Raw genomic sequence first — 27888 nt, 5'->3', positions numbered from 1 at the left:
AAGAGGGGGGCAAAAGGAAATGCCCACCTTCTATCCCTGTCTGGGGGTGCAGTCCCCTGGGTGAAGGTCTCAGAGCCGCAGGGAAACCGGACGTTGGCTGCCTTCCACAGTCTCGGCCTCACTCGACCCTCTGGGCTCCTGGACCCGGCTGTCTGCCTGCACGTCTGTTTTCTCTCCCCCGGCGAGCTTGGGTCACTCTGTCCATCCCCTTGCCTCACTCTTTCAGGCTCGTTTACCACATTCCTGGCCTTGCTCTCCCAGGAGCGCCGAGAGGGGCCTGTGGTCTGTGTTCAGGAGTGGAGGTGGAGGTATGAATCTGGGAGCTGGGGCCTGAGCCCCCGCCTCCAGTCCCCACTCGCCAAGCACCCGAGCAAGGCCAACCTCTTGTGTTCTGTTCGGTCTCGCCGGGGTCGCCTTTCTGCAGCACTTTGGTTATTGATCCCGAAGAAAGAGCTGGAGCGCGGAGGCTGCGCTTCCCTGGGGGCGGAGTGGGGCGGGGAGTAGGCTGGCGGTTGGGGGAGGGAGATGATAAACTTCAGGAGAGGATGTAGGGCGTTCCTCAGTACCCCGGGGCCGCCCCAGCCTCCTCTGCCGGGCTCGGAGCAGAGCTAGGCTAGGGTGGAGGAGTGGGGGCCCTCGCCCCTCAACCCCCCGGCACACCGCTGGGCCGGGGACTGGGAGTCGGGAACCCCGACTCCGGCCCAATCAGCAGGGAGGGGTGGATCCGCCGGGCGGGGGCGGGGCCGGAGGAGGAGGAGTCCGGCGGGAGGCGCGAGGGGCGGGGAGCCGCGGGCTTGGCCAGCCCGGGCTGGCCAGGCGGTGGCGAAGGCGGCGGTGGCGGCCGGCATGGGCGATGGGGGCGCCGAGCGCGACCGCGGCCCCGCACGCCGGGAGTCGCACGGCGGGCGGGGCGGGGACCGCGGCGGAGCGGAGGACTCGAGCGCTGATGCCGGCGGCCGCAGCCCGAGGGATATTGCCGGGACATCCGCCTCCAGCCCCGCGGGCTCCAAGGAGAGCAGCGCCGACAGCGACGGGCAGCCCGGGCTCGGCGAGGCAGACCACTGCCGCCGCATCCTGGTACGAGGTAAGAGGACAGCTCGCGGCCCTGACCCCCTGGACCCCACTCTACCCCTACTGGGGCCTCCGACCTTCCTGCAGCCTCCACCTCCCAATTCACGTGCTCAGTAACTCATCATTCAGTCATTCATTCAGCAAAAATTATTTTGAGCGTCTATTGTGTGCTGGACATTGAGCTGAGGGCAGGGGACAAAGCAGCAAATGAGACCGAAGAGATCCCTATTTCTTTGCCTTACAATTCTCATCCTCTCGGGCCAGCCCCTCACCCTAGGCCATCCTGCCGGTTACTGTGGCAGAGATGGGAGTGTGGGATGCCGAGAGCCAGGTCCCCGCCCCGCGTCCCTCGCAGAGAAAAGCGTCACGAGCGCTCCGCGGGGTCAGGATGAGGAGGGACCGGCATCCGGAACCGCAGGAGGAAAAGGCCCGGGCTCTGCTCAGCGGCCGGGCGCCTCCCCGCCTCCTGCTCAGCCTTGTTTCCCATTCCCAGCGACGCCGACCGCAGCGGTCGCTCGTAGGAGGGGACCCCGGAACGCGGAGGGTGGCGTGCGCCGCGCCTGCCCGCCTGCGCTTCGCTCTCTCGGTTCCACTGCCTCTCGGCTCCCGGGCCCAGGCGGCTCTCCGTGCGGCCTTCTCCCGGCCTGGCCTTTTCTCCCGGCGTCTCTCCCTTTCTCCCTCGCCCTTCGTCCTTCTCTCTTCTTTCCTGGCCATTTCTCTCCGCCGAGCTCGCCTTCTCAGCACTCTCTTCCTACAAGCGCCTCCGGACTGCGCCCGAGCGCCCCGCTCTGCCTGGCCTCCCTGCCGCGAGGCTGCGGCTCCGCCGGTCCCCAGAGCCAGCCTCACGCGGGGCTCTAAGCTCGGCTTTCGCCGGCTCCGGGCCTCGCCCAGCGAGATGGGAGAAGAAAGGGGGTCCCGGGGTCTTGCTCTCGGCCCATCCCTAGGCCGCAGCCAGAGCCTGAGGTCTGTTTGCCCCACCATCCCGGAGCCCCGGGACCAGGAGACCCAGCGCCCAGAAGAGGCCACTCTTGGGAAAGTCTTCCCGGCCTCCTTCTCCAACTGCCTCGCTCGGCTTCCTCCTGCTCGCTGCCTTTTTCCTGCCTCTTCTTCCTGCGCGCCGGTCCTGCGAGCCGCCGCGGGGCCTCGGGAGTCGACGGCCCGAGTTCATTTCCACGGCCACCGCCTGGGGAAGCGGAACCAGCCTGACCCCGGCTCGAGGTAGTTCTCGCGCCAGGATCCCGAGTTTCTCTGGTCTGAGCTGGGCTACCCACACACAGACTGGGACCCCTGGGCCTGGTTGCACACAGCTTCCCCACGCCACTGGATTGGGGTGGCTCTGGAAATGGGGGACAGAGCTAGGGTAGAGTGTGGAAGCAGCCCAATGTGAAGCTGACTGATGACAGTCTTGGACACAGACTTGGGGACCCTGGACTTCCAGAAACGCTCCTGGTGCCAGGTGTGGTCGCCCAGAGATGGGGTGCCCAGCGCTATTCTGGGGACAGAGCATTGGGGGGGGGTGTCCCCATCCAGCAGGGATTCCAGCGGGTATGTGGACCTGTTGGGCACCTAGGATTAAGTGAGATCTCATTGCATAGACGGTGGGTGTCTTAAACGCAAGATATTTAAGCCAACTTAGAGCTCCTTATTAATGGCATCTTCAGGGCCTTCAGAAATGGAGAACTCAGCCCCCCAAGCCCACGCTCCCAGATTAAGGCCCTCAAGTCCTGACCATGACACTTACCACCTTGCACCCCATCTCTGTGGGCCTTTCCTTCTGCCTGGACAATTATGAGTTCTGTGCCCATCTACCATCCCGTACGCTCTACAAATCCTGCATGTGGAACAAATACATTTTGTGTATAGATGTCAGTTAGATAACTCCCAAGTGTAGACACATAAAAGGTAGGAGTCAAAAGTGACCCTGCACCGTGTGGGGTGGGGGCTACCCACACTGGGCGCCATCCACAGCCAGGCAGGGATGGACCCCATGTGTGTGGGCAGCTTGTGGGCATTTTCAGGAGGTGCACTTTTATAAACACGTGTGCGCACATACTGCGAAGCCGTTATGTTTGTACAGTATAATAGAAACGTAGCATAGAGGGTGTATTTACACACCCGAAAAATAAAAGGTAAACAGATCCCTCATAAATCCCTATGTCCTTTCCCAATTAATGATGAGGAGGTTATTATACTCCTGAGATACTCGGGATGTCATTTACTACTAATCCCTCCCGGCCAGGGTCACCTTGCTCACGCCTGGCCCCACCAGGGCCCAGGGCAGAGGCTCTGACACGTGAAAGGCCCAGCGTTGGTGAAGGGACGTCTGCAGCCCTTTTTCACCCCCCACCCCCCCAGATGAATATCCCTCCAGGATGTTCTCACTGGGAGTACATTTTGCCCCTGGCCTCAAGGACACATCCTGCCAAGGTGCCTTCGGAGGAAACCTTGAGAAGGTGGAGGGAGGCATTTGCCATCGCAGCCTCAGGTTGCCGCGGGTGCAGGTTGCCGGTGGGGTGAGGACTCTGGGAAAGAGCCCGACTCTCTCTGGGTGTTTGCCTTTCTTTCTGCCTCTTTTCCACCCCACCTTTGCTCCCCTGAGGGCCCCACCCCAGGGTTGCAGATCCGTTGTGGGAGGCTCAAGACATGGGGAAGTAGGAGGAAAGCACGGGCATTGGGATTTTGTGAAGTTAGTTTGGAATACTGGCCTTATAGCCCTTTCAATTTGAAGCAGTTTCTTTTCCTCTCCGTGCCTCAATTTCCTCGTCTGTACAAAGAAACTGTTACCTTGAAGGGCTATGCTAATGGTCAGGGATGATGTCTATAAAACTGCAAACACCCAGCTGGATCTCCATAAATATTCCATTGAATGAAAGGGGAGGAGCTCGGAGGTGACTCATAGATCACTTCTGGGGGTGGGCCTCCTTCCTCAGAGGCCTCTCCCAACTCAGCTCCCCATGAGGGACACATCTCCTTCTGGCCCTGGGCCCAGAGGCTGCGCATGTGTGGGGAGGTGAGCAGCCAAGGGGTCAAGAACCACTGATGAAAGGCGGATCAGCGCTACCTTGCCGACCACACGGTGCGGGCTTCCCCAATCCCCTTCAAAGAACCCTCGCTCAACCAATCACTCAAGTTTCCGGCTGCCTCTGTGAAATGTGGGTCAGGGAGCCAGGGAGGCTGACCTTACTGAATCCCCTGCCTCAAAATGGAGGCTGCTTCATGCCACACGCGGGCGCAAACAAGGCCACCGGGATGACAGGCCTGTGTGCATGACAGGCACCTTGCACACCCCACCGCGGACACAGCTAGGCTTCCATGGAGACCCTACAGCGGAGTAGGCCGCCCCATACCTCTGCGTGCACGGCCTATTGGTGGGTGAGGGGTGAGGATGGGGGTCCTTTTGTTTTCTATTTGGAAAGGCCTCGCCGGCCGGGGGCAGGAAGCAGTGGGAAGGAACAGGCAGCCTCCCCGCCGTGGCTCTAACGGCACTGTGCAGGCTCGGTGCAACTGCCTTTTCGGTGGAGCCGGGATCCTGGCAGTCAGAAGAGATGGGACAACTCTCACCCAAAACTCCCTGCAACCTCACAATCTACAGTCGCACCCGCACACTCAAATCCATCTACATGCTCCCCAAATTAATCCGGACGTGAATTCAATGACCCGTCTGGGTTGAGCAGGGATGGCCCTCTGCCAGCATCACTCCACCCAGCAACTTTTGTAAACAATGCGTGGAGCCAGACCCTGCTCACCTGAAGCCATCCCTCAGGCCCGCTGGTCTCAAAACCACATTAGGGCCACACCCTCTGCCCCTAACTCTGTGCTGCCACTGTGGCCCAGGTAGGGCAAGACTCAGAGGCCTTCATAAGAGCGCTCTCGCACTGTGAGGCCCACGGTGCTCCCTGCCTGGCTCTGTACCCTCCGTCTGGGAGCAGGAGGGCAGCAGAACTGCGGGATCCCTTGACTGAGTGAATGACTGCTCCCCCGACACCATCACCCACTAGCCAAAATGCTTTCACCTGAGAGCTTGATGGATGCACCGGTGGCCAGGGACCGGGAGGATGAAGGAAGGCCAGGGCCTCCGGCTGTGGCTGGACAATTCCCACTATGGATGTGGGTGTGGGGAAGGGGGCATTGAATTTAGAGGGGTCCAGCCTCCCCTGAGAATCTGGGGGCAGTGCTGGACCCCCACTCCAGAAACATGCACCTCCGAACAGCACGATGGCGCATGCAGTCAGGTGGGGCCCTGGCTGCCACAGATGCTTCTGAAGATGCCAGGCCACCCCTTCTGGGGGGCTTGAGCTGGGAGCGGCCTTTGGGAACAGACTCCCCACTCCAGCAGCCAGGTCTGGGTTCAGAGTCGCAGACGCAGCATCCACTCGCTTTCTCCTTGGATTTACAGATGCCACTGGACCTAGGGTGTCTTGGTCTAGACCCCGAAGGCCTTGCCCCCCGCAGGTCACAGCAGCTCCATGAGGGCCCACCTGCCCGGCAGTCGCTCTGGCAACAGAGAAGGTGGACAGAGTGATATATCGGAAGGAGCACTGGATTGTGAGTCCTGGCACTTGGGCCATCATATACTTGGGCCCGAATATGGCCTTAGTATCTGAGTCTGTGGATAGAAGCCATTACTCAGGACCCCCAGGCAGCGCTGAAAGGTTTAAATGTTTCATGCAGGGGACTGCACTTTGGGATTTCTGTTTTATTTCAATTTTTAATTTTGGGTTTTGTGGGTGTATTTGGTTTCTTTTTTATTTTCCTGAGCTTTTTTAAATGTTTGTTGTTATTCTTTTGCTTTATTTATTTTTGGCAGAAGGACCGACATTCTCCTGGCGGGTCTTTGCCGGGCCCTATCATTTTGGTTTTTATCCCTGCTGACCCTCCCCCCAGAAGCAGCCCAGCAACTGAACATGTCTCTGGTGGCGTGTCCTGCGTGCACCGTCTTCCTTTTCAGGGAACCGTGCGGGCCTCGGGCGGCTGCTTGTGTTCTCATGCTGTTTCTGCCGTCCTGGGGGGTCGCTTGGACTCAGACGCCTGTGGACCCGTGTGGCATCGGGCACACACATGCCTGCAGGGTCGGAGCTTCCAGGTGGCCCCTCCCCCCCCCCCCAGGCGACCAGCTGGGCAGGAAGGCCGAGTCCTTCGGAGGCTGGGACAGTGCGGGTACTTAGGACTGACGGGGAGGGAGCGGACCGCGGCGGAGCGTGTCCCTGGGCTGCGTGCGCTGGCACCAAGCAGATTCGAGTCTTCACCGATGGTGCAGCACTATGGAGAGAGGGCGTCTGTGGGTCCTGTTGGCTCCCCGCCGTTTCCTCAATTACCCCCGACTCCGGTCTGGGGCCGTGGTAGCCGCCAGCGCCCTCTCTGTACGCTGTTTCTTTGATTCATATTTTAAGCAAGCAGGCAGGCAGGCCGCGGAGGCTGGGGAGGGCATACAAAGCTTACGAATTTTGCCTTCTATTTCCTGTTTACTTACTATACAATAAAGGTTGGCCTGACTCTCCTCGGAAAGCGGCAGCCGGTTACCGGCGGCGCGTCCCGCCGAGTGCCGGCCCCCAGTTTGAGAACCTGATAGAAGACGCCGAGGCGGACCGCCCTGCCCAGGAATCCCCGGGACCCGGGCGGTCTCGGCGCCGGGTTCGCCCCACCCCCGACCTGGGAGGGAGGTTAGAGGGTCTCTCGGCGAGGGGTCCCTGGGTGGCATCGGACGCTGTAGAAAGAGGTGGCAGCGCCTGGAGGAGACCTGGCCTACAAAGCCGAGGAGCGAGTGGGCCCGGAAAGCCAGGGCTGCGAGCGTGGCGGAGTTGTGGGGTCGGCTGTAAGGTCTAGTTGGGGTCGGCGAAGGCCCCTCTAACCACCTCTCCTACGGCCTTGCCCTTCGCTTGGTTGATTCATTCCACAAACATTAATGAGTACCTACTATGTGCCAGACCGATCCGGCTGGGCTGCTGGCGCTCAGCTTCCCGTCCGAGAGACAGCCTTGCCTCCTGACCCACCCGCGGCGGGCCTGGGTGTAGGGGACCGATGTCGGCGCTGAGTTCGAGGCAGGCAGGTGCGGGAGCCGGGTTCCCTTGATGGCGCGCCGGGACCACGTAGGGGGTTGTCACCGCGCCCACCCAATCCACGCGAGCCCCCCACATGTGTGCTTAGCACACAGTAGGCACTGGTAAATATTAGTCAAATGAATGAAGGGAGACAATCGTCTACTTGGCGTGTTTCACTAGGCAGGACTTGGCAACGCCCTTTCCAGGGGAAGACCGTCTGTTTTGAGATGATCTTATTTTTTGACGTTACAGTCTCGTTTCTTAAATGAAATGGCGATGCTGCCAGAACATAGAATAATTGTTAAAATATAAAGTGGGCAACGCCATATTCTTGGAACTTTGTGCAATCCTCGACTTTGGGAACCGCCGAAATATAAAAGCTGAAAAACCTCAAATATGGTTCTTTTACTAGTAGCTGCATCCCCAGGCGGGGGAGGCCGCCTAGAAGCCGGCGGGGCCGGAGCAGGAGGTCGTGGGAAGCAGAGCGGTGGGCCGCAAGATCGGCAGTGAGTCTCCTGGATCTCTGCGGCTGCCCCCCGCAAAGCCAGCCAGGGAGTGAGAGAAATAACTAGATAAATCCATGCCCCTCATCTCCGTCCAATTCGCAAGCTTCCAGTTCTCCGCTGGAGCTGGAAATCACCAGATAATTAAAGCCAGGGTTTGTTCTGTGTTTCGCTTCTTCTGTCGCCCACCGCGTCCACCCGTGGACCTGCGGGGAACCAGCGCTGGGAGGGTGGAGGACGCCCCGAGAGGACCCAGCCTCGGGCAGGGCCACGCCTACAGTGTAGACAGGTCGATAGGATAGAGGATTTAAATTCAAAACGTATTACGTGCTCAAACCGTAAAAACAAAACCCGAAGCGGTAGAAGGCTCCCCGAAACAGCCACGGTTCCCAGGTTCAGGCGCGCCCTTCCAGCAGTTTCTCCCCCTCTCACATGCAAACATTAGCAAACGCAGAATCGTATTACCTAAGTTGTTTTGCAACGTATCTTTTTTTCTTTTTGAGGTCATATCGATTTATAACTGTGCAAATTTCAGGTGTGCATTATTATATTCCAGCTTCTGTAAAGACTTCGTCGTGTTCACCGCCAACAGTCTAGTTTTTATCTGCCACCATATATATGCGCTTCTTTACCCGTTTCGCCCTCCCCCCACCTTTCCCGTCTGGTAACCACAGATCTGTTCTCCTTGCTTATGTGTGTTTATCTTCCACATATGAGTGAAATCACACGATATTTGTCTTTCTCTGTCTGACTCTCTTCACTCAGCATAATACCCTCAGGATCCATTCCTATCGTCGCAAATGGCACAACGTACCTTTTAAAAAAATTTAACCCGCAGAGGTCGTCTTTTCTGCTCAACCGTTTCGCGCTGCGCCGTGACAATAGAGCATTCCTTTGGTTGGGGAAAGCTGAATTCTCCTAACCTCTGGAAGGATGTTTTGCTTGTTTTTCCCTAAAAATAAACACTGCAACGATCTCAAGGCTCAGGTCTTCCCGCACCGCCTTGAGTATTTCCGAGGGATAAACTCCTAGCAACGGAATTGCTGTTTCAAAAGGTTTACACACACTAAAATTTTCTTAAACTTGTTTCCTTTAATTTTAAAGTAGTTATTAATTCATATGATCCGAACATCAAAAAGTTGTTGTTGTTTTAAGTACACAGTGAAAAATCTCTCTCCCATCCCTGTCCGTCATGCTCCACTTCCCGCCTGTCTGAAAGGCAGCCATTTTTTACTGCTTTTTCATGTGTCCTTCCAAGTAATTTTTAGGCTTATGCAAGTCAGCGCAGCTATATTGTTTTTTCTTGCTTTTATTTTTTACTTATATGGTGACATCTCTCTATGCTTTTTCTGGATCTTGCTATTTTCACTTACCAATCTATCTTGGGATATAAAGAATTTCTTGCTCGTTTTTTACAGATGCTTGGTATTCCGTTTATAAGGACTGGGCAGACCATAATGGATGTTACATACTCGCTGCGCTATTGATAGACGTTTAGCTTTTTTCTTATCTGTTGCTGTTACATACAAGGCTGCAGTAAATAAACTTGTTCCTTGCTCATTTCACATGTGTGGGTATATCTCTAAGAGAAGTTCCTAAAAGTGGGTTACTGGGTCAAAGGGTATCTGTGTTTATAATTTGGAAGATCATACCAAATTCTCTCCATAAGATGGTACCCTCTCCCCATCCCAGCAATGCCTGAAAGTGCTTGTATATCCAAATCTTGCCATCACAGTTTACACTTTATATCTTGATAGATATTGTCAAATTGTTCTGCAGGGGGAAAATGTTTAGCAATTTATACCCCTACTTTTGCCCTCTCCCCATTTTGGACATTACGTATCTTTTTTACTTTTGCCAAACTTATAGTTGATAAGAAGTACCTCACTAGCATTCTAATTTATTATTATTATTATTATTATTAGTGAAGCTGAGCATCTTTTCATGTTTATGGGCCAGTTGTATTTCTTCTGCTATCTATCTGTCAATTCGTTTCCTTTGACCCTTTTAATTTTCAAATATCCCTTTTCTTTTTGATTTGTAGAAGCTCTGTATTATGGATAGTAGTCGATTGCTTTCAATATGTGTTGCAATTTTTTTAGTTTATAATGTCTTTTAATTTTATTTCTGACGTCTTTTGTTTTCTGAATTATAAAATATCTTTCTAACTGAAAAAATGAATCCTTGCTGTTTTGCTATATCATGTAAAAGTTGAATGTTCTTCATTTCCCCTGCATAATACATTGTCACTCCCAAGGTGTAATCTCCCAAATTTTCCCTAGTAATTGAAAACCATAAATATGTAAGTTATGTATTACAAAAGTGGGATTTTTTTTTGCAAACTCCTTGTTTTCATTTACCAAATATTTGTGGAAATCTTTCTATCTGGAACTGCTTCATTCTTTTTAACAGCTGCTTAGTATTCCATTATGCCAATAAAATATAATTAATTTAACCAGTCTCCTACTGATAGATATTTAAGCTGCGTCTACTTTTTCACTATTACAATGTTCCGGTGAACATCTTTGTATCCTAATTTGAAAAGAGTGTTCTTAAAGTCTCATTTATGAGACAATCTGAAAATGTGATAACAGGTGGGACATTTTATCATATTAAGGAATTATTGTTAATTTTTTTGGTTGTGATAATAGAATTGTGGTTGCTTTTTAAAAGGATTCTTTTTTTTTTTTTAGAGATACATGTAATGTCTATGGATGAAATTATGTGATGTCTAGGATTTTCTTAAAATTATAAGGATGTGGAAGAAATCGGCTTGCTCCTGAGGTTATAACTGCTGACGCCGGGGGACAGGTCTATCCATGCACACTCTACTATCCTCTCTCACTTTGTGTGTTTGAAACTTCTCAAAACAAAATATTTAAAATAATAAATATCATTTCACATATATCTGGTATGAATATAATTACAGGATAAACTTGTAGAAGTGAAATTATGAAATCCAAGTATATAGACTTAAAATTATGATAGGCATTTCCAAATTTTATGCCAAAAAGTACTAATTTATACTCCCGGAAGTTGCATATAAATGTGCCATCTCTCCACATCCTTCCAACCCAGGATCTACTCAATCTTTAGAGTGAAATCTTTGCAAGTGAAAAAGAATATTTTTATTAGTATTAAGCATATTGTTATACACTTATTCTTCATTTTTATTTCCTCTTCTGTGAATTTCTAATTCATGTACTTAGCCATTTCACGTGCTTTAGCCATTACATACTAAAGAAATTATTCCCTTTTCTGTGACATGTTGTAAACATCCTCAGATCTTTTCTCTTTTTAAACTTTGCTGAAGTTTTGGGGTTTTTTTTCTGAACTGAAATTTAAACTGTAATCACATCTAATGGCCGTTTCTTTTTTGGCTTCTAGATTTTAGTTCTCAATTGATTAGGAAGTTCTCCAACTAAAGATAAAAATATTATAATATATTATATGTGTATATGTAATATACGTAATTATAATACTCAAGATTTTTGTTGCAAAATTTTTGTTACCAAAAAAAATTGTTGCATTTGCAACAAACCAAATGGTAAATAAGTACAGAAAGTAAGAGGGAAGAAGTCTTCCCTCCCTGACCAGCTTCTACTCCCTAGAGGCAACAGAAAAGAGAGGTGTTCATCCTGCTAGACTCGATCCTATGTAGGTATAATCACACACACACACACACACATTGTTTAGTTTTACTTTTTATTCTTTATAAAAATGGTTTCATACATTCTTGCTGTTTTCCAGGAGCAGTACATATATAATGGGCATCCGTCCAGGTCAGTGTAAGGAGATGTACCTCGTTCTTGTTAATGTCTGCATAATAGCCAAAGGCGTGACTATACTCTGATTCCATCAACAATATTCCTATTGATAAACACTCAGCTTTTTCCCCTTTTTTTCTCTTACAAACTCTGCTACAAACAGTGGATCTCTCTTTATCAAAGCATACCAATATTTCTCTGGGGTAGAAACCCTCTATAAAATTTTTGGAACAAAGGAACTATGCGTGTTTTAGTTTAGCTAAGCATTATGAAATTGCTTGCCAAAAAAACACATATTGTATTAATTTGTATTCTTACTAACAGAGCTTGAGAAAACCTACTTTCCCTCTTCTTTGCCAGTACAATTTTCCCAGTCTGATTGATAAAATATGGCATCTCAAAAAAGTTATATCTCATCACTGTTCTAACTTTCATTTCCTCTGATTCCCTCTGAGCTTAAGTATGTTTTCATATTTATTAGCCACTTGTGTTTCTTCTCCTCTGAATAACCCTTTCATACAATTTGTTCAGTGTCCCGCCAGACTACTCAACTTTACTCTTGGTCTGTGGGGACTGTGTACTAGGCATTAAGACTCTGTTATGCATGTATTACGAATATTTTCTCCCAATCATATTGTCCTTTAACTGTCTCTCATCCTGCAGAAGCTTTTATTTCTAGATACTCAAAACTGTCATTTATTTTTTAAAATTCTTCTTTGTTTTTTCCCCATTTTTAGAGCTTTATTTTTTACATTTACATTTTTAATCCATCTTGTGTTTATTTTTGCATGCAGTGTGAGATAAAATGGTTTATTCCAAATAATGAGCTAATTGTCCAAAAGCCAGCTCCTTAACAATCCTGTCTTTTTTCCAACTAACTTGAAATGTCATCTTTATAAACTGCTAGGCCCTCCTGTCTGCGTGGGTTGGCGTCACAGCTCTGGTGACAGCATCATGCCATTTTAGTTGCTGCAGATTGGTGACATGTTTTGCTGTGTGGTAATGCAGGTATTCTCTCCTCATTCTTTAACGTTTTTTTCTTAACTATTCTTTCATTTTCAACATTCCCAATAAACTTGAGAATAAATTTTCCACAAGGAATTTTTATAGTAATCACATTATATTGGTAGATGAAGGCAGGAAGGTCATTGTCACGCTTAAAAATCAGCACCTTAGCAGCTCTTTGTGTAGAGGATCTACGGGGTGCTGGGAGATGAAGTCAGTAGGGCGTTGAGGTCTGTACCCACAGTGGGTACTCTGGTCCTGGTGGTCAGGAGCGTTAGCTGCCTCTTATCAGGCAGGGGTCACCACCTGTCGCAAGGCAAAGGCTCCTTGGGCAGAATTCACCCTCCCCTGTACCTCTAGGGCTCACCTCTCTTTGAGGAGACCGGAAGGACAGCAAACCCCAGGACTTGTTCCATTTAGAGCCCTGCAGTTTCACCCTAACAAGCACCTCCCCACAAAGAGGCCCTAGAATTAAGGCTGTCCCTCCTTCCTGGGGATTCCCCTAAACTCCACCCAGAAAAGGAACAATTTAGGCAAGTGGGCTGCATCAGAGAGTCTGGGCTGGATTTTGCTGCCGAGACCACCCAAAATCTCAGAGGTTTAACGAAACACAAGTGGATCTCTCACTCACGTGATAAATCCATCACAAGCGGGCAGGGCTGATCGTGGTACTCAGAAACCCAGGCTGATGAGGCTCCATCTTGGCTCCCGCTTCCGTGACCATCACAGTAGGGAGAAGGGGCTGTGGCAAAGTATGAACCAGCTTTTAAAGTGTTCACCCGAAAGTGACTGTATCCTTTCCTCTTTGCTAAGACAAGTCATATGGTCATATCTCATTTCAAATGGCAGAAAATTAGTGCAACCCCACCATGTGCCTGGAAGGAGTTGGACACACTGGTGAACAGCGTTCATGGTTTTTACACTAACTTGACTTGGATGAGTGGCCTCCTCTGACCGTCCTAGTGAAAACAGCAAGTACAAACACTCACACTATAGTTATTGGGTTTTGGTTATTTGGAGTGGGTCTGTAATAGCCTCCTATCTTGTTTTATTGTCTCTCAGCATTTATCATTACCTTACATATTAGTTTTTTAATTTATTATCTGTCTCTCTTCCCAGTACAAGGTCTATGGGAACAGCGACCTTGTCGATTTTGCTCATTTTTATATCCTCAGACCCTAGAATAGTATTTGGCACATAGTAGGTGTATAGTAAATCTATGTTGAATGGTTGAATATATACAGTTGTTTTATTTACATAAATGGTATAGTACTATACATATTATTCTATAACTTACTTTTGTCACTTAATGCCAGTTCATAGAGATATTGCTTCATTCTTTTTTTTTTTTTTTTTTTTTAAAGATTTTAATTTTTTCCTTTTTCTCCCCAAAGCCCCCCGGTACATAGTTGTGTATTCTTCGTTGTGGGTCCTTCTAGTTGTGGCACGTGGGACGCTGCCTCAGCGTGGTCCGTTGAGCAGTGCCATGTCCGCGCCCAGGATTCGAACCGACGAAACACTGGGCCGCCTGCAGCGGAGCGCGCGAACTTAACCACTCGGCCACGGGGCCAGCCCCTGCTTCATTCTTTTTAATTGCTACATGGTGTTTTATAAAATAGGAATGGTAAGAATGTACCATAATTTATTCAGCCATTTCCCTTAAGGGGAACATTGAAGATGCTTTCAAATTTTCAATATTTTTACAATGCTGCAACAAAATCCTTATATATACTTACAGCACGTGAGTTTGTGCTTTTCTTGATAAATATCTACTAAAATAAAATTACTGGAGCAAAAGTTATGTACGTCTTTAATCTTGGCAAATGCAGCCTTAAAATGTCATGACAATTTACAATCCTACCAACAGTGAATGGGAGTTCCGAGTCCCCTACCATGCCTCACTGTTTTATTAATCATCTACTAATGTGCTTCTACTCTTATGGGAGACAGATGATAATCCATTGTTGCTTGAACTTGCATAATCCTGATTAGGTGAGGCCATGCTCATCCTTTCATGAGTTTGTTGGCCATTCGGATAACTTTTCTGTGAATGGCTCAGATAAATTACTTGACCATGTTTTTCTACTAGACTATTTCCCTTTTTTAAAAAAATCATGTATTTATAATTGCATTTTATATATTCTAGATATTATTTCTTTGCCTTTTTAAAAAGAATTTTCTTCAATTCTGTCTTTTGTATTTTACCTTGGTTTTGGTGCTTTTGTCATACAAAAGTTTTTAGCTTTAATATAAACAAATATATCCTTCATTTTTCCTTTACAGCTCCAGTTTTGTATCTTGCTTAGAAAGCTCTTCCCAAGCTTAGAATTATAAAAATATCCTCCTTTATTTTCTTTTAGTGGCTTTATCATTTTATAGTCTATGATTTGCTCTCTAGTCCATTTGAAACATTATTTATGGTGTGAGACATGAATTTAACTTAATTTTATTCCAAACAGGTAATTTATGGTCACAATCTGCTTAACTCCACTTATAGACTAGACCAACCTTCCCTCACTTAGAAGATTCCCTTTATCATAAACTCTGTCACTGTGTGCACCTGGGTCTAATTGTGCACTCCTTATTCCAGTGTTTTCCAGTTGCATTTATTTGGATATCATCTTCACCATTTCCATTATATTAATTTTCCATTTATTTACTTAACATTTTATCATAGTACATTTGAAAATTAAATACCTACTCTAGCCTTATCCTAAGGCTTTAAAATTATAGGTTTAAATTTTCTTCTAGTGAATACTAACATAACTGCATAACTTTTGAAATGACAAATGTGTATTTATGTACCATTTTTAATCATCTTACAAACAAAAATCGCCTTACAAATAGTGTTTCTTGGGGAAACACTATTATATGCTTTCCATTAATGGGTTTGTCAATTTCTGTGACAAAACATCATGGCATGTTTTGTTTTTACTTATTACTGTCGTATTTTGAAATAATTATAGATTCACAAGAAGCTGTAAAAATGGTATAGAGAGGTCCCATGTGTCCATCACCTCACTTCTCACAATGGTGACATCTTACATATCTATACCACATTACCAAAATCAGGAAATTAGCATTGCACAATATGGTTAACTAGACTACAGACCTTCCTCAGATTTCACCCATTTCAGTGTGCACTTTTTTTTGGTCTTTGTATATAGTTCTGTGACATTTTACCACGCTTAGAGATCCATATAATGACCACCACAATCAAGACACAGGACTGTTCTGTCGCCACCAGGAAACTTCCTCCCTCTACCCCTTTACAGCCGCACCCTCTTTTACCTAACCCCTGGCAACCACAAATCTGTTCTCCACCTTGATAACTTTGTGATTTTGATGGTGTTATATAATGGAATCATACAGTATGTAATCTTGGGGACTGGCTTGGTTTTTTGCACTCAGTATAGTTGCCTGGAGATTTATCCAAATTGTCGTGTTTATCAATAGTCATTCCTTTTCATTGCTGAGTAGTATTCCATGATGCAAGAGTTTGTTTAACCAGTCACCTATTGAAGGACATCTGGATTGTTTCCTTTGGGGGTTACTACAAATCAAGCTGCTTTGAACATCTGTGTGCAGGTGTTGATGAGAACGCAAGACTTTATTTCTCTACGATAAATGCCCTGGTGGGAAATCATTGGGTTCTATGGTAAATATATGTTTAACTCTTTAAGAAACGGCTAGGCCAGGGGCTGGCCCCGTGGCCGAGTGGTTAAGTTCGCGCGCTCCGCTGCAGGCGGCCCAGTGTTTCGTTGGTTCGAATCCTGGGCGCGGACATGGCACTGCTCATCAAACCACGCTGAGGCAGCGTCCCACATACCACGACTAGAAGGACCCACAACGAAGAATATATAACTATGTACCAGAGGGGCTTTGGGGAGAAAAAGGGAAAAAAATAAAATCTTTAAAAAAAAAAAAAGAAACGGCTAGGCCAGTTTCCAGAGCAGCTGCACCATTTTACGTTCCCACCACTAATGTATGAGCCATCTAGTTTCTCTCCATCCTCACTAGACTTTGGCATTCTCAGTATTTTTGTCTTAGCTATCCTACTAGCTTTCTCTTGGTTTTCATTTGCCTTTCCCTAACGGCTAGTGATGTTGAGCATCGTTTCACGTGCTTATGTGTGCGACATGTTTGATAACTGCCGAGCAAGTCTGAAGTTGCCTTTCTTATGTGGTTCCTGCCTCCTGTGACCCCGAGTGAGGGAACTAAACTTAGCTGCTTCCTGAGGTGGGAGTGCCCCTCTTAGCTCGTCTACGAAAAGGCAAGTGTGGGGGCATGTGTGGTTTGACTCCAGCGGTTAGGAGCACAATCTCAGAGTTTCCAGGGGACTCCAGGAGGCTTGCTAGGGAGAGGGTGGGAAGCTTCTGGCATCACGTAAGATGCCCATCACCCTTCCACCAGTCCACGCCCCCAAAGACGCTTTTAATAAAATCACTGCCTTTGGAGATGGAATCACTTGGGTGTCATGAGGAAGTCCTGAGACTGGTCTCACAATTGGAAACCAGGGACCCAGTCACAATAGGGTCACAAATGTTATCCCACCTTCTTGGAATGTAGAAAGATTGAATTGGGGAAGCTTGAGTTGTCCCAAAGGGACTGTGGTTCCCACCAATGCTCCAAGAGCTGAGCCCACATCCATTTGATGCCCTCTGCCCAGCTCCCTCACAAGACCTGCCCAGTGAGGGGAGGCAGCCACCTCTGAGCAGTGACTGCGTCCCCCCACCCTGACTCACCTTCTCCCTGACTCACCTCTTCGTGTGAACACGAAGGTGCTTGAGAACCTCTGATATCAAGGGAAGGACCTGCGATCCTGGAGCCCATGAGGAGCTAGAGCACCCCCAGGAGGAGCGAACATCCCCTGGCCCTGGCGGGAGCCGGGAAGAACCAGTTTCATAAATCACATGGTGGGGGTTTGAGGGGGAGGTCTCAGGTTCAGCCTCTAGAACAAGGATTCCAAAAGTAGGATCTACATCCTGTGGCTCACAAAGACCTCCTGGCAGACAACATCTCCCAAATGCAGGTCCTTTCCTGCATCTTCCAGGGCAACGATGAACTCATCCAGAAGATTCCATTTTTCACCCATGACCAAAGTCCTCTTATAACCTATCAATCGAATCATTAGGGATTAATAAAAGAGGATATTCATAAAGTAAAATGAGAGGGTTTCTAGAGCTTATTGAACACCATCTGTGTGATCTTGGGCAAGTACTTAAAATTTGTTCCTCCATTTTCCCATCTGTAAATTGGGATAACAATGGTTCCAACTTCATTGAGACATTGGGAGGGTGGAAGTGCTTAAAGCAGCACCTGGCCCAGAGCAGGCCTGGCACAGGTGTCAGCCGTTATTATGACTACAACATGAGCAGCCACAGCTCCTAACGCTTCTGGCCACATTGCACAGTCCAACTGTGCACGCCCCCTGGAGACGGTGGGAATTGCTACACCTGTGGAGGGTGTCTCGATCAGGCTGCCTTGCGTTGCTAAGTTTTCCACTGACACTGCTCTTCCTATGTAATGATAAATGGCTGTTAGTTTTGCTTCATTATTATCGACATCATGTGCTGGGAGTGGTTTGGTAAATCCTGCAGAATATGATGCTGCAGATTTTCACGCTTTTAACTTTTGACATAAAATTTTCTAATAACTAGATTTCAAGCCATCAATGTGTATGGTTAAAACATGGATCATCTTTGCCCCATGGTTAAAGCTGGTGTATATATATATATATAACCACCTCTCCAAAAATATTTTACTTTTGCCGAATGCTTTGTTGCTGTTACTGAATTCTTTAAGTGGGAATATCAGGTGAATGTGGGCTGCAGGGTTTTCAGCCTCTCTTGGTGGGCTCCAAAATATCGGAGGCCCCATGTATGGACGGCAATGGTCCAGGGCCCAGGAGGGCAGCCCTGCTGTTCAGGACTAGGTACATGGGGAGTGGCAGAAAGTCCCCTCTCTGGAAGGCACCCCAGCAGCTTGACGTAGTAGCAATGGTCCTTGGGCTCCTCTTGGGGACCCCAGTTCCCCAATTTGTCCTCTACCCTATACCAGCTAGCCTCTTCATGGACCCCAGGAGGGTCTGTGGGCAGAGTGCTCACCCAGGCACGCACACATGCCCACACGCACACCCACCCACCCACACACACACAGAAACACACATGGCTTAGGACCTGGCTCTGGACGTCTCCTCCAGTAAGCCTTACCTGATTGACCATACCCCGTTCTAAGCCATCTTTTCCTGCACTTGAGGACTCAGTATATCCCCTTCCATTTCTTCTTGATTCTGCTAAGGGAACAGAATCCTGGCTGGATCAGAGTGAGTCCTTTCTGCTCAGGCCATGATGGTAGACCTGACATTTGTACTGAGGCCCCTTCACATGCATACACCCATTACATACAACATAGTGCTTTGGGTGATTAAGGAACCCAGGCCCAGAGAGGGTAAGTAACTTGTCAGAGGTCACACAGCCAGGCCCAGGCCTGAGGAGCTCCCCATTAGACCACAGTGCCTCTTACGGAGATGCTTGTTGGTGGCCTAACTCCTTAAGCAGAAAACTAACCTGCCTCCTTTCATGGTCCCTGCAGATGCCAAAGGGACCATCCGAGAAATTGTCCTGCCCAAAGGCTTGGACCTGGACAGGCCCAAGCGTACACGCACCTCCTTCACAGCGGAGCAGCTGTACCGCCTGGAGATGGAGTTCCAGCGCTGCCAGTATGTGGTGGGCCGTGAGCGCACCGAGCTGGCCCGCCAGCTGAACCTCTCGGAGACCCAGGTAAGAGGGCAAGGCCAGGCCGCTCCGCCCCTGCCCTGGCAGCCTGGGAACTCCTTGGGGTATGAGGCCCAGGGGCTGCTACAGGGAGACCCAACTTCAGAGTTCAGACATGCGTTAGGGAAAGGCTTAAAGCTGTAGGCAAACCAGAGCAAATAAATATGGTGCACGGAGAGAGTCGAGAGTCGGTCTCTGATGCATCAGGCCCTTGGGGTGGGATACGGGGAAAAGGCCAGAGAAACAAGGGGGGAGAGACACTCAAATACAGGGAGTGGCTTAGGGGGGTGTTGGACTTCGAGAGGAGCCTACAGGAAGGGATGGTGAGGGGGTGGAGTGGGGAGAGAGGAGATATTACAAAAGTGGGTTAGGGATCTCTCATCCCCCATCCTGGGCTTTTCCACCCTCCATCCCCTTCCTTCCATCCCAGCGTGCCTCAGAACCTCCTGTGGAAAGAAGGGCTTAACATAATATTGTTAAGACATAACAATATTATGATTAACCCAAAGGAAACACTTTAGTAAACTGAGCACCTACTCTGTAAAGGGAGGCATTTCAAGCTGGAAATAGAGCTACATAGTGATAATAACCATAATAATACTTACTTAGTAGCACTGGCACCAAGGCACTATTCTAAGTGCTTTGCGTATATTCATTCACTGATCCCTCCCAACAACCCTTTGATGGAGCCACCAGTATCATCCCATTTTACAGATGAGAAGAGGTTATGCCCAAGGTGGTACGACTAATAATTTCCAGAGCCAGAATTTGGACAGGCAGTCTGGCATCTTGATGCTGCCTGTAAACTGGGCAGCCATCCTTGGGCTTGTCAGAGTGACGCAGAGACCCCTCGTTAGCTACAACTCTGGTAGTTTAATCTTATGTGTGAGAGAGATCAGTCAACAGATGTACTGCAAACAGTGGCCCAAACAGAACTTCTAAAGGGAAGTGGAGAGGAAGGAGAGGAGGAAGGACGCAGACAGCCTGGAAGGAGGGTACGTGAGGCTTCTCCGTGAGCCGCCTCCTGCTGTTCCTCCCTCAGGGACCCCGCTGCAGTTAAGTCAGGCTCTGGCCCTGCTGGGGAGCAGCTGCTGTCCTGCAGGCACGGGTCCTCTCCGGTCCTCTCCGCCTGGACCTGTTTTCCTCCAGCTGCCTTGCAGGGCCCCAAACAACCCAGCAGATGGCCCAGGGCAGCTGGGTGCTTCCTCCAGTGAGGCTCAGACGGGGGCTGGAAAGCCGGGCTGTGCTCAGAGCGGGGCTGCGGTGGCTGGGCCAGGCCAGAGCTCCTGGGAGAAGTCAGGGAGGCGCCTCAAACCCTGAGGCCTAGGCATAGAGTCACCCCTCAATACCTGCCCCTCCTCTTTCTCCTAACTACCCTCTGCCTTGCCTAGTTTTGCCCCTACACTCTCCCCTGAAACTTTGTTCTTCAAGGGCACTTCAGATGCCCAGGTCGGCAGCTCCTTCTGGGTCCTCATTCTTCCCCTGCCCTGCCCCCCATGCATCTTACATTTACCCTCCCTTGAAGATCAAGGCCAAGCCCCTCCTCTTCCAGGAAGCCTTCCCCAGGGCTTCTTGACTTTGTCCCAGGAGAACTTTTCAAAGTAGCTTGACCTTTAGTGTGAGTGTGTGTGGTGTGTAGTGGGCACCAACTAGTATGTACTTCCCAAGGACAAGAATGTATTTGGAGGCCACGTGCCCTCTTCAGGCCTCTTTGGGGAGTCCAGCACACAGCCGCACACCGTGAGCCCTCAACGAATCCTTAACTCACTGATTATTGCTGACCGCCTCCTTTCTCTTTCCCCAGTTCTGGGGGTTTGCAGATAATATAAGGCAGAGCCAACATTTATCGAGCTTTGTGGGCACCAGGCACTGCTCTAAGTGCTGGACGTGTCCTAACTCGTTAGGCTTCACCACAACCTGGGGGGATGCGTGTGAGGTTTTTCTTCTGAGACCAAACGTCTGGTGTTTTCCAACACCAACAGCAAACCAATTCTGCAACACCAACTGGGTGTCCAACTGTTCAAGTCAGTTCAGTTCTGACACCAGCTCCAGGAGTCCGCACAGACCCTACAGGTGAAGGGCTCGGTGCACAGGCAGGTTCACAGCAGATGCCAGTTGCAAGTCCCAGGGGCCACCCATACTTCTGACTGACCAGCTGTACGCTTGGGGGTGCCCACACTCCCTCCTCAGGTTTGATAATTCGCTAGAATGACTCACAGAACTCAGGAAAACACTTTACATACATTTACAGTTTTATTATAAAGGGCACAACTCAGAAATAGCCAGATGGAAGATATGCATAGAGTCAGGTCTGGGAGGAGACTCAGGGAGCTCCTACGCCTTTCTGGGTGCGCCTCCCTCCCAGCACTTCCACGTGTTCACCAGCCCAGCTCTCCAAATCTCATTCTTCAAGAGTTTTTAAAACCCCATCTCCAGCCTCCCTCCCCTCCCTGATGTCAGAGATGGGGCTGAAGTTCAACTTTCTAATCACAGGTCTACTTGTCTGGTCTTTTGGGTCCAGCCCCACCCTGAGGCTATCTAGGGGCCTACCCTGAGTCACCTCATTAGCATAAACTCCAGTGTGCTCAAATGGGGCTCCTTATGCTTAACAAAAGACACTCCTGTCACCCAGGAAATTCCTGGGGTTGTAGTAGCTCTGTGCCTAGAACCAGGGACATGGACCAAATATATTTTTTATTATACCAGAACAAGTCTTTATTATCTCTTCTTTAAAGAGAAGGAAACTGAGGCACAAAGAAATTAAATAGGCTCAAAATGTAAAGCAGGCACCTTCATTAGCTCATCTAATCTTTATAGAAAGATGGCTTCATGGGTAATATTATCCCCATTTCAGAAATCTGAGCCTCAGGGAGGTTAGTTAACTCGCCCAAGCTTATATAGCTAGAATTCTGTGGAATTCTCAGTACATTCACCCATACTTTTGTTCAAAGCTATTACTGAAGGCCTGCGGTGTCCCTGGTCCTGTTCTGGGCACTGGGGATACAGCAGAGAAGCAAACAGACCAGGCCCCTGCCCTCACACAGCTGACATTCTGTTCAGGAAAGACACACAGCATTTACAGGAGTGCTGAGTGCTGTGAGGGAGATGAGGCAGGACATGACAGAGACCAGGAGGAAATGCTTTATTGGAGTGCTCAGAGTGGTCCCCTCTTTGAGGAGATGACATTGAGCTGAGGAACAAGAAAAGATGTGGCTGTGGAATAAGGGAAGGTGAGAGGCTGGCTCTGGGATCCCCCTCACTCCGCTGCCCTAGGGGACTTTTTCAAGGCCAGGGGCCATGCTGAGGACAAGCAGCCAAGACCCAGTAGTGACAGGATCACCACTTAGCTTGGTAAGAGCAGCTCTGGCCCTTCAGCAATTGTCCTCAGCCCCATGCCCATCGCCTCTGCCCCAGATGGCTTCTTCCAGAACAGTCGAATAGGTGGTACCTTCCTGGTCCAGGTTACAAAAGCCAAGGCCATCCCAGATACACAGGTACCGTTCATCTCAGATTAAGCGTGAGACCCCCAGTCACAGGAAGAAGTTTCTCAAAGATTAGTGTCATTTTCAACTCAACAATGAGTCTTGGAATTTAAGACTGACCATAAGCCCGAAGAAGGTGATGGATCATCTCCCAGAAGATGCTCCCCCAGTCCTGGCAGCCAAGTGGAAACCGTCCCCCCATCCCCTGGTGTGCAGCCAGGGGTCCCAGCGTGGTCTGGCAATCACAGAGATCAGGGCATGAAGCCACTGAGCATTCACTGAGTTCCAGAGGAACCAGGAGAGAGAGGAGGCAAGATGGCAGCCCACAGAGAGACCACAGCAGGGCGCTGGGAAGATAAGGAGAGGGCGATGCCCCCAGCAGTGTGCTGCAGGATAGGACCTGTGTCCCCTGGAAGAGTGTGATTAAATGAGCCTGAAAGGACCAATAACTTTGGGTTTAACCCTGAGAAGAGGCTGACCCTCAGACGGAACTGAGATTCTCCTGCAGGAGGAGACAGTTCAGAGGCACTAAGCCTGTCTCTCACTCAGTTTGTCCCTTGTTTCCTGAGCCTTAGGAGTCAACCCTTAGGGCCCATGGGATCGATGGTGGGAAGTGGACGGGCAGACCTTCTCACTCCCACCTTTGCAGCTCCAGCATCCATCTCCACAGTCTGCGACATTAGAATCACCCACAGAGCTTTTAAAAAAATACCCATGCCTGGGCCCCACGCCCTAGAGATTCTGATTTCATGGGTTGGGATTGGGTATGTGCAATAGGATTTAGAAAAAAAAAAAAAACCCCAGGTAATTCCAAAGTGCAGCCAGGCTTGAGAGTCCCTGAGCTAGCCCATAAGTGCCCAACAAAGGGGCATGCCGCCCTCGCCCCAGCTCCACCTGCCCTCCGCCTTCCCCTCTCCTCCCCTTGCAGGCCCACCTTCCCGAGAGACAGCCACACCCTGCGCCAGCCCGTGGGCACCTCTCCCTGCTACACCACACAAGCTGCAGCAGCAGGTGTGTGGGAGCGCCCCATGTCAAAGCTTCATCAGTCCTCAGCAGACCCCCCGTCACTGCCACTCCCTTTGTACCTAGTTGCCCTGCTTTTGCTGGGAGTGGGGGCTCTCCCACTAGACCCTCAGCTCCCCAAGGGCAGGAATCATGACTCCTGGGTCTGTCCTCTCCCCTCTCAGAGCTAGAAGCAGAGAAAGCCAGCAATGAACGATAACTCACGTTTTGTGTGGGTCAGGCACCGTGCTATGCCCTTTGCTTGGATTTCCTTATTTAACCCCTGCAAAGGCCAGGTATTTCTGTCCCCATTTTAGAGATGAGAAACTGAGCTCAGGGCTTCTTGGAGGTGGTGCCTGGCCTGAGGTCCTAAGAGGGTGGGTGCTAGTGGGCAGAGAAGACAAGAAGCTTCTCAGCAGGGGAAAGGAATGTAGTGACATGCAGAGCCATGGTCCCCAAGGATCTGTTGGGACCACTTCCTGGAGGAATCAAGATCCCAGACTGACAAACATAAAAGAGTTTTCTTCTTTCTAGTTGCTTCCTTCGGCTGGACTGGGTCAACTCTCCCTTTACGATCCCTTCCTGATAGCTTCTTCAAATGTCACCTCTTCAGTATTTGCTACCCCATTAATGATGGTCACCACCCCACCCCTCCCCCTTATCTGCTTTATCCTTTCTCTAAAGCACTGTCCCCAAATGTGGTCCTGGGGCTGGTGCCAGCCCACAAACTGCTGTCTGTCCGTGACAAGTTCAGAAATGGAGAGGGTTCAGAAGTGTATATAGCAATTTCTCTAGTAGTTCATTTTAGTTGTATTTTATAAAAGTATTGGTCCACAGCAGACTGGAACCTTTAAAAAGTGGTCCTTCACCACAAATAATTTGAGAGGCATTGCTCGAAGCACCTGCCCGCCCTGCCTCTCTGTCCGTATTTGTTCTTTATCATCCATCTCCCACCCTACATTGTCCACTCCACACGGCAAGGGCCTGCTCTGCTTTGTTCACTGCCAACTCCCAAGCCTAGAACAGCGCCCAGCACGTAATAGGCGCTCCATACATATCTGCGGAATGAATGAGTGAGTGAGTGAATGAATGAAGCAGTCCGTCTCAAGTAGATCCCGTGTCTTTCTGGTCGTTTTCAGTTATTGAAACTGAAATGGGTTTAAAACATCAGACTCACCTCTGTTTCACAGCTCCTCTTCTCCCCACTTCCCCACTCAGAACAGGCCTGACTCACTGCTGGAGGAAGGCCCCTGCTGTCCTGAACGCCTCCCGCTGTGGCCTCTGGAAGGCCTGTGTGACCTGTCTGAGCCACCTGCTCCCTCCCCCCATCAATGCACTCCCTTAGAGTTGGAGGGTAGGAGAGGGGGGGGGGGCGAGGAGGCAGAGAGCTTTTTACATACTGGGCCCTTCTGGTGTGAGGAGGGAGGCACCCAGGCGTCCCTGGCTGGAGGCCTTTGCTCCTGCAGGAGGTTTTGGGCAGCCTCAGCTCTGCCCTCCTCGTCACCCATGCCTGCTTCCTCCTCACCTCTCGGCTCCTTCATCCGGAGCCACAGGCGTTGCTGGCCTCCCTTAGGTCTTCTGAAAGTGAGAGGGAACCGGCGAGGCCTCCCTATCCTTTTCTTTCCAGGCCCTCCACTCCATGGTTCCTGCTGGGACACACTGCCCAGCGGCTGCCAGCCTCCTGAAACCTCCAGGCCAGAAGCAAGGCCAGCCTCTGTGCTCCTGGGGACACAAGTCTGGGCACAGGTGACATGGGCCTGCAGTTGACAAGTTTTCCAGCTGGGGAGGGAATCCCAGCCTCTCCTTCTCTCAGGCTCTTCCAGTCCCTACAAGTGATTCTTTCAGGGCCCCCCGACTTGCCTTCGGCAGGGGGGCACCCTCTCCTTCTCAGAGAGGGGAAGAGATCCCTGTCACCATGAGGGCTGACCACTTGGCTTCCCTCCCAGCCTCCTTTTCTTCTAAGGACAGGACAGGGGCTCCAGAGCCCAGTGCTGGGTGGTGGTGGAGGGCGAGATCGGCTTCCTCTCAGAGGCCTGGAAAAAGGTGTCTCTGCCCTTCTGTTGGTGGCTCTATTTAAGAGGTAGGGTACTTGGCACCTCTTTGTCCCCAGCTTTGAGTGTGTGGCCATTGGAAGTTCCCCTGAACACCCTGGCACATCCTCTTACACTTGGTATCACACTGAGCAGCCCGGCCTTTACAGGTGAGGGGGCAGGAGGGGGCTGTGAAAGGTTCAAACACGGGAATGGCAGACTGGGTTAGAGAGCCAAGTGTGGGGGCCAAGATGAGGAGAGGTGGGACCGTCCTCAGACCGGGCTACTGGCCCCTACCCTAGGTCCCATGCTTTAGAGGGCCCCACTCTGGCCCTTCTCTGGCCATGTCCCTTCCTATGGGGTGAGGACTTTGTAAGGCCGAAGAGTCATGCCCAGCAGGAGCCGTGCCCACCTTCTAGGCCACACCCCAGGTGTCCAGGATTCCAGAATTGCCTACCAAATGGCCTGAGCCCACTTCCAGTGCCTCCCTGGGCTCTCCCTGAGTCAGTCCTCCCAAGGACAGACCACGCAGCCATTATCCAGAACCCCAGGTCCAGAAAGCAACCATCAGGGGCTGTTTGCAGGGTGTGAACAGGCTGGGTGCCCACACATGTGCAGGTCAGAGTCAGGAAGGGCCATGACCCAGGCCTTCCAGTTTTCCTCTTGCCCCGGCCCTGCAAACAGTGAGGCTGGGATGGAGGCACAGAGACCCTTCGAACAGTGGTTCTCTCACCTTGGAATCTCCCAGTGAGCTTTCAAAACTAGTGTCAGGGTCCCAGCCAGCCCCCTTCTGAGTTGATCAGCCTGAGGTTAGGAGTGAGGTAGGCTCCCCAGGGGTCTCTCAGGGGCCGGCAGAGTTGAGAGGCCATGCTGGAGAGACTGCGGCCACAGTCCAGGCCAGAGTGGGCAGGGGAAGAGCAGAGGGCCTGCACTGGGGAGTGGGGGGCTTAGGGAGCTCTCCTAGGTTTCTGCTTGGACAGATGGTGATGGCCCTCATGGAAGAGGGAAGGCGGGAAAGGCCCCTGTGTAGGGGAGTGGATCCGAGCTGGTCTGAACGTGTGGAGTTTGGGTATTTTGTGACATCCATGGAGAGGTCTAACAGGCAGTTGGACAGCTGGTCTGGATCTCGGTTCCAAGGCCTGGGCCTGAGGTAGAGTTGGGATTGACCAGCACATAAATGGTGGCTGAAGCCACGGACCTGCCTAAGAGTGGAATGTGTGTGGGCCAAGAGGGGAACTGCATGTGTGCCCTCCAAACTCCACCCTCCATCTGCCAGCCCTTCCATCTGAGGCTCAGCAGTGGAGGGGTGTCCATGATTTGGGGGGCCAGGGTTCCTTATCATCAGTTCACCCAGAGCAGGCTGGTTGTGGGAAGGCCTTAATGACAATCGAATTGCTCTTCTTTCCCCTCTCACTCCACCTGCTCCCCACTCCCCTACACCCCCATGCCCTTCCCCTCCTTTTCTCCTCCCACTGGCCCCCACTTGGCTTGGCCTGTCCCCTCTCCCTTCCTGACACCCCACCCCACCCTCTGCCCCAAGGTGAAGGTCTGGTTCCAGAACCGCCGTACCAAGCAGAAGAAAGACCAGAGCAGAGACCTGGAGAAGCGGGCGTCCTCTTCAGCCTCTGAGGCCTTTGCCACTTCCAACATCCTGCGGCTGCTGGAACAGGGCCGGCTGCTGTCCGTGCCCAGGGCCCCCAGCCTCCTGGCGCTGACCCCCAGCCTGCCTGGCCTGCCTGCCGGCCACAGAAGCACCTCCTTGGGTGGCCCCAGGAACTCCTCCCCACGCCTCAACCCTCTGACTTCGGCCCCGGCGTCCCCCCCACTGCCACCCCCTCTGCCAGCCCTCTGCTTTTCCACTGCCCCGCTCCTGGACCTGCCTGCAGGCTACGAACTGGGCTCCTCGGCCTTTGAGCCCTACAGCCGGCCAGAGCGAGGAGTAGGCAGCCCGGTTGGCGACAAGAAAACTAATGCTTAAGCCTCCACCCCTGTGTGACACCGAGTCCCCAGCACAGCCCCGCCCCCACCTCCTGTGCCCCAGCGGACTGCCCTGAGCAGGCCCCCAGAGGAGGGGTGGCAGCCACACACCCTGCCCCACCCGCCCCCCCGGCTCAGAGACTCGACCAGACGACCGCCTTGGTCCCACGATGTGTGTGTGAGTGCAGTGTGCGTGTGCCTCTCACTGAAATAAAAGGAAAACAATGACAAGAAGGG

General features: G+C 50.6%; 1 protein-coding gene across 1 annotated transcript; it reads left to right on the top strand.

Moving 5' to 3' along the window:
- Window positions 1-752: 752 nt before the first annotated feature.
- VAX2 (ventral anterior homeobox 2) lies at window positions 753-27888 on the top strand. The gene is made up of 3 exons (XM_014836608.3): window positions 753-1084; window positions 18979-19166; window positions 27215-27888. The coding sequence occupies exons 1-3, from the start codon at window positions 847-849 to the stop codon at window positions 27650-27652; spliced, it is 864 nt and encodes a 287-aa protein (XP_014692094.3). The 5' UTR covers window positions 753-846; the 3' UTR covers window positions 27653-27888.

Source organism: Equus asinus, chromosome 6 (assembly GCF_041296235.1).
Source record: "Equus asinus isolate D_3611 breed Donkey chromosome 6, EquAss-T2T_v2, whole genome shotgun sequence".
NCBI classification, from domain to species: Eukaryota; Metazoa; Chordata; class Mammalia; order Perissodactyla; family Equidae; genus Equus; species Equus asinus.
Note: the sequence above shows the minus strand (reverse complement) of the source record. Positions and strands in the feature narration are given on the sequence as shown.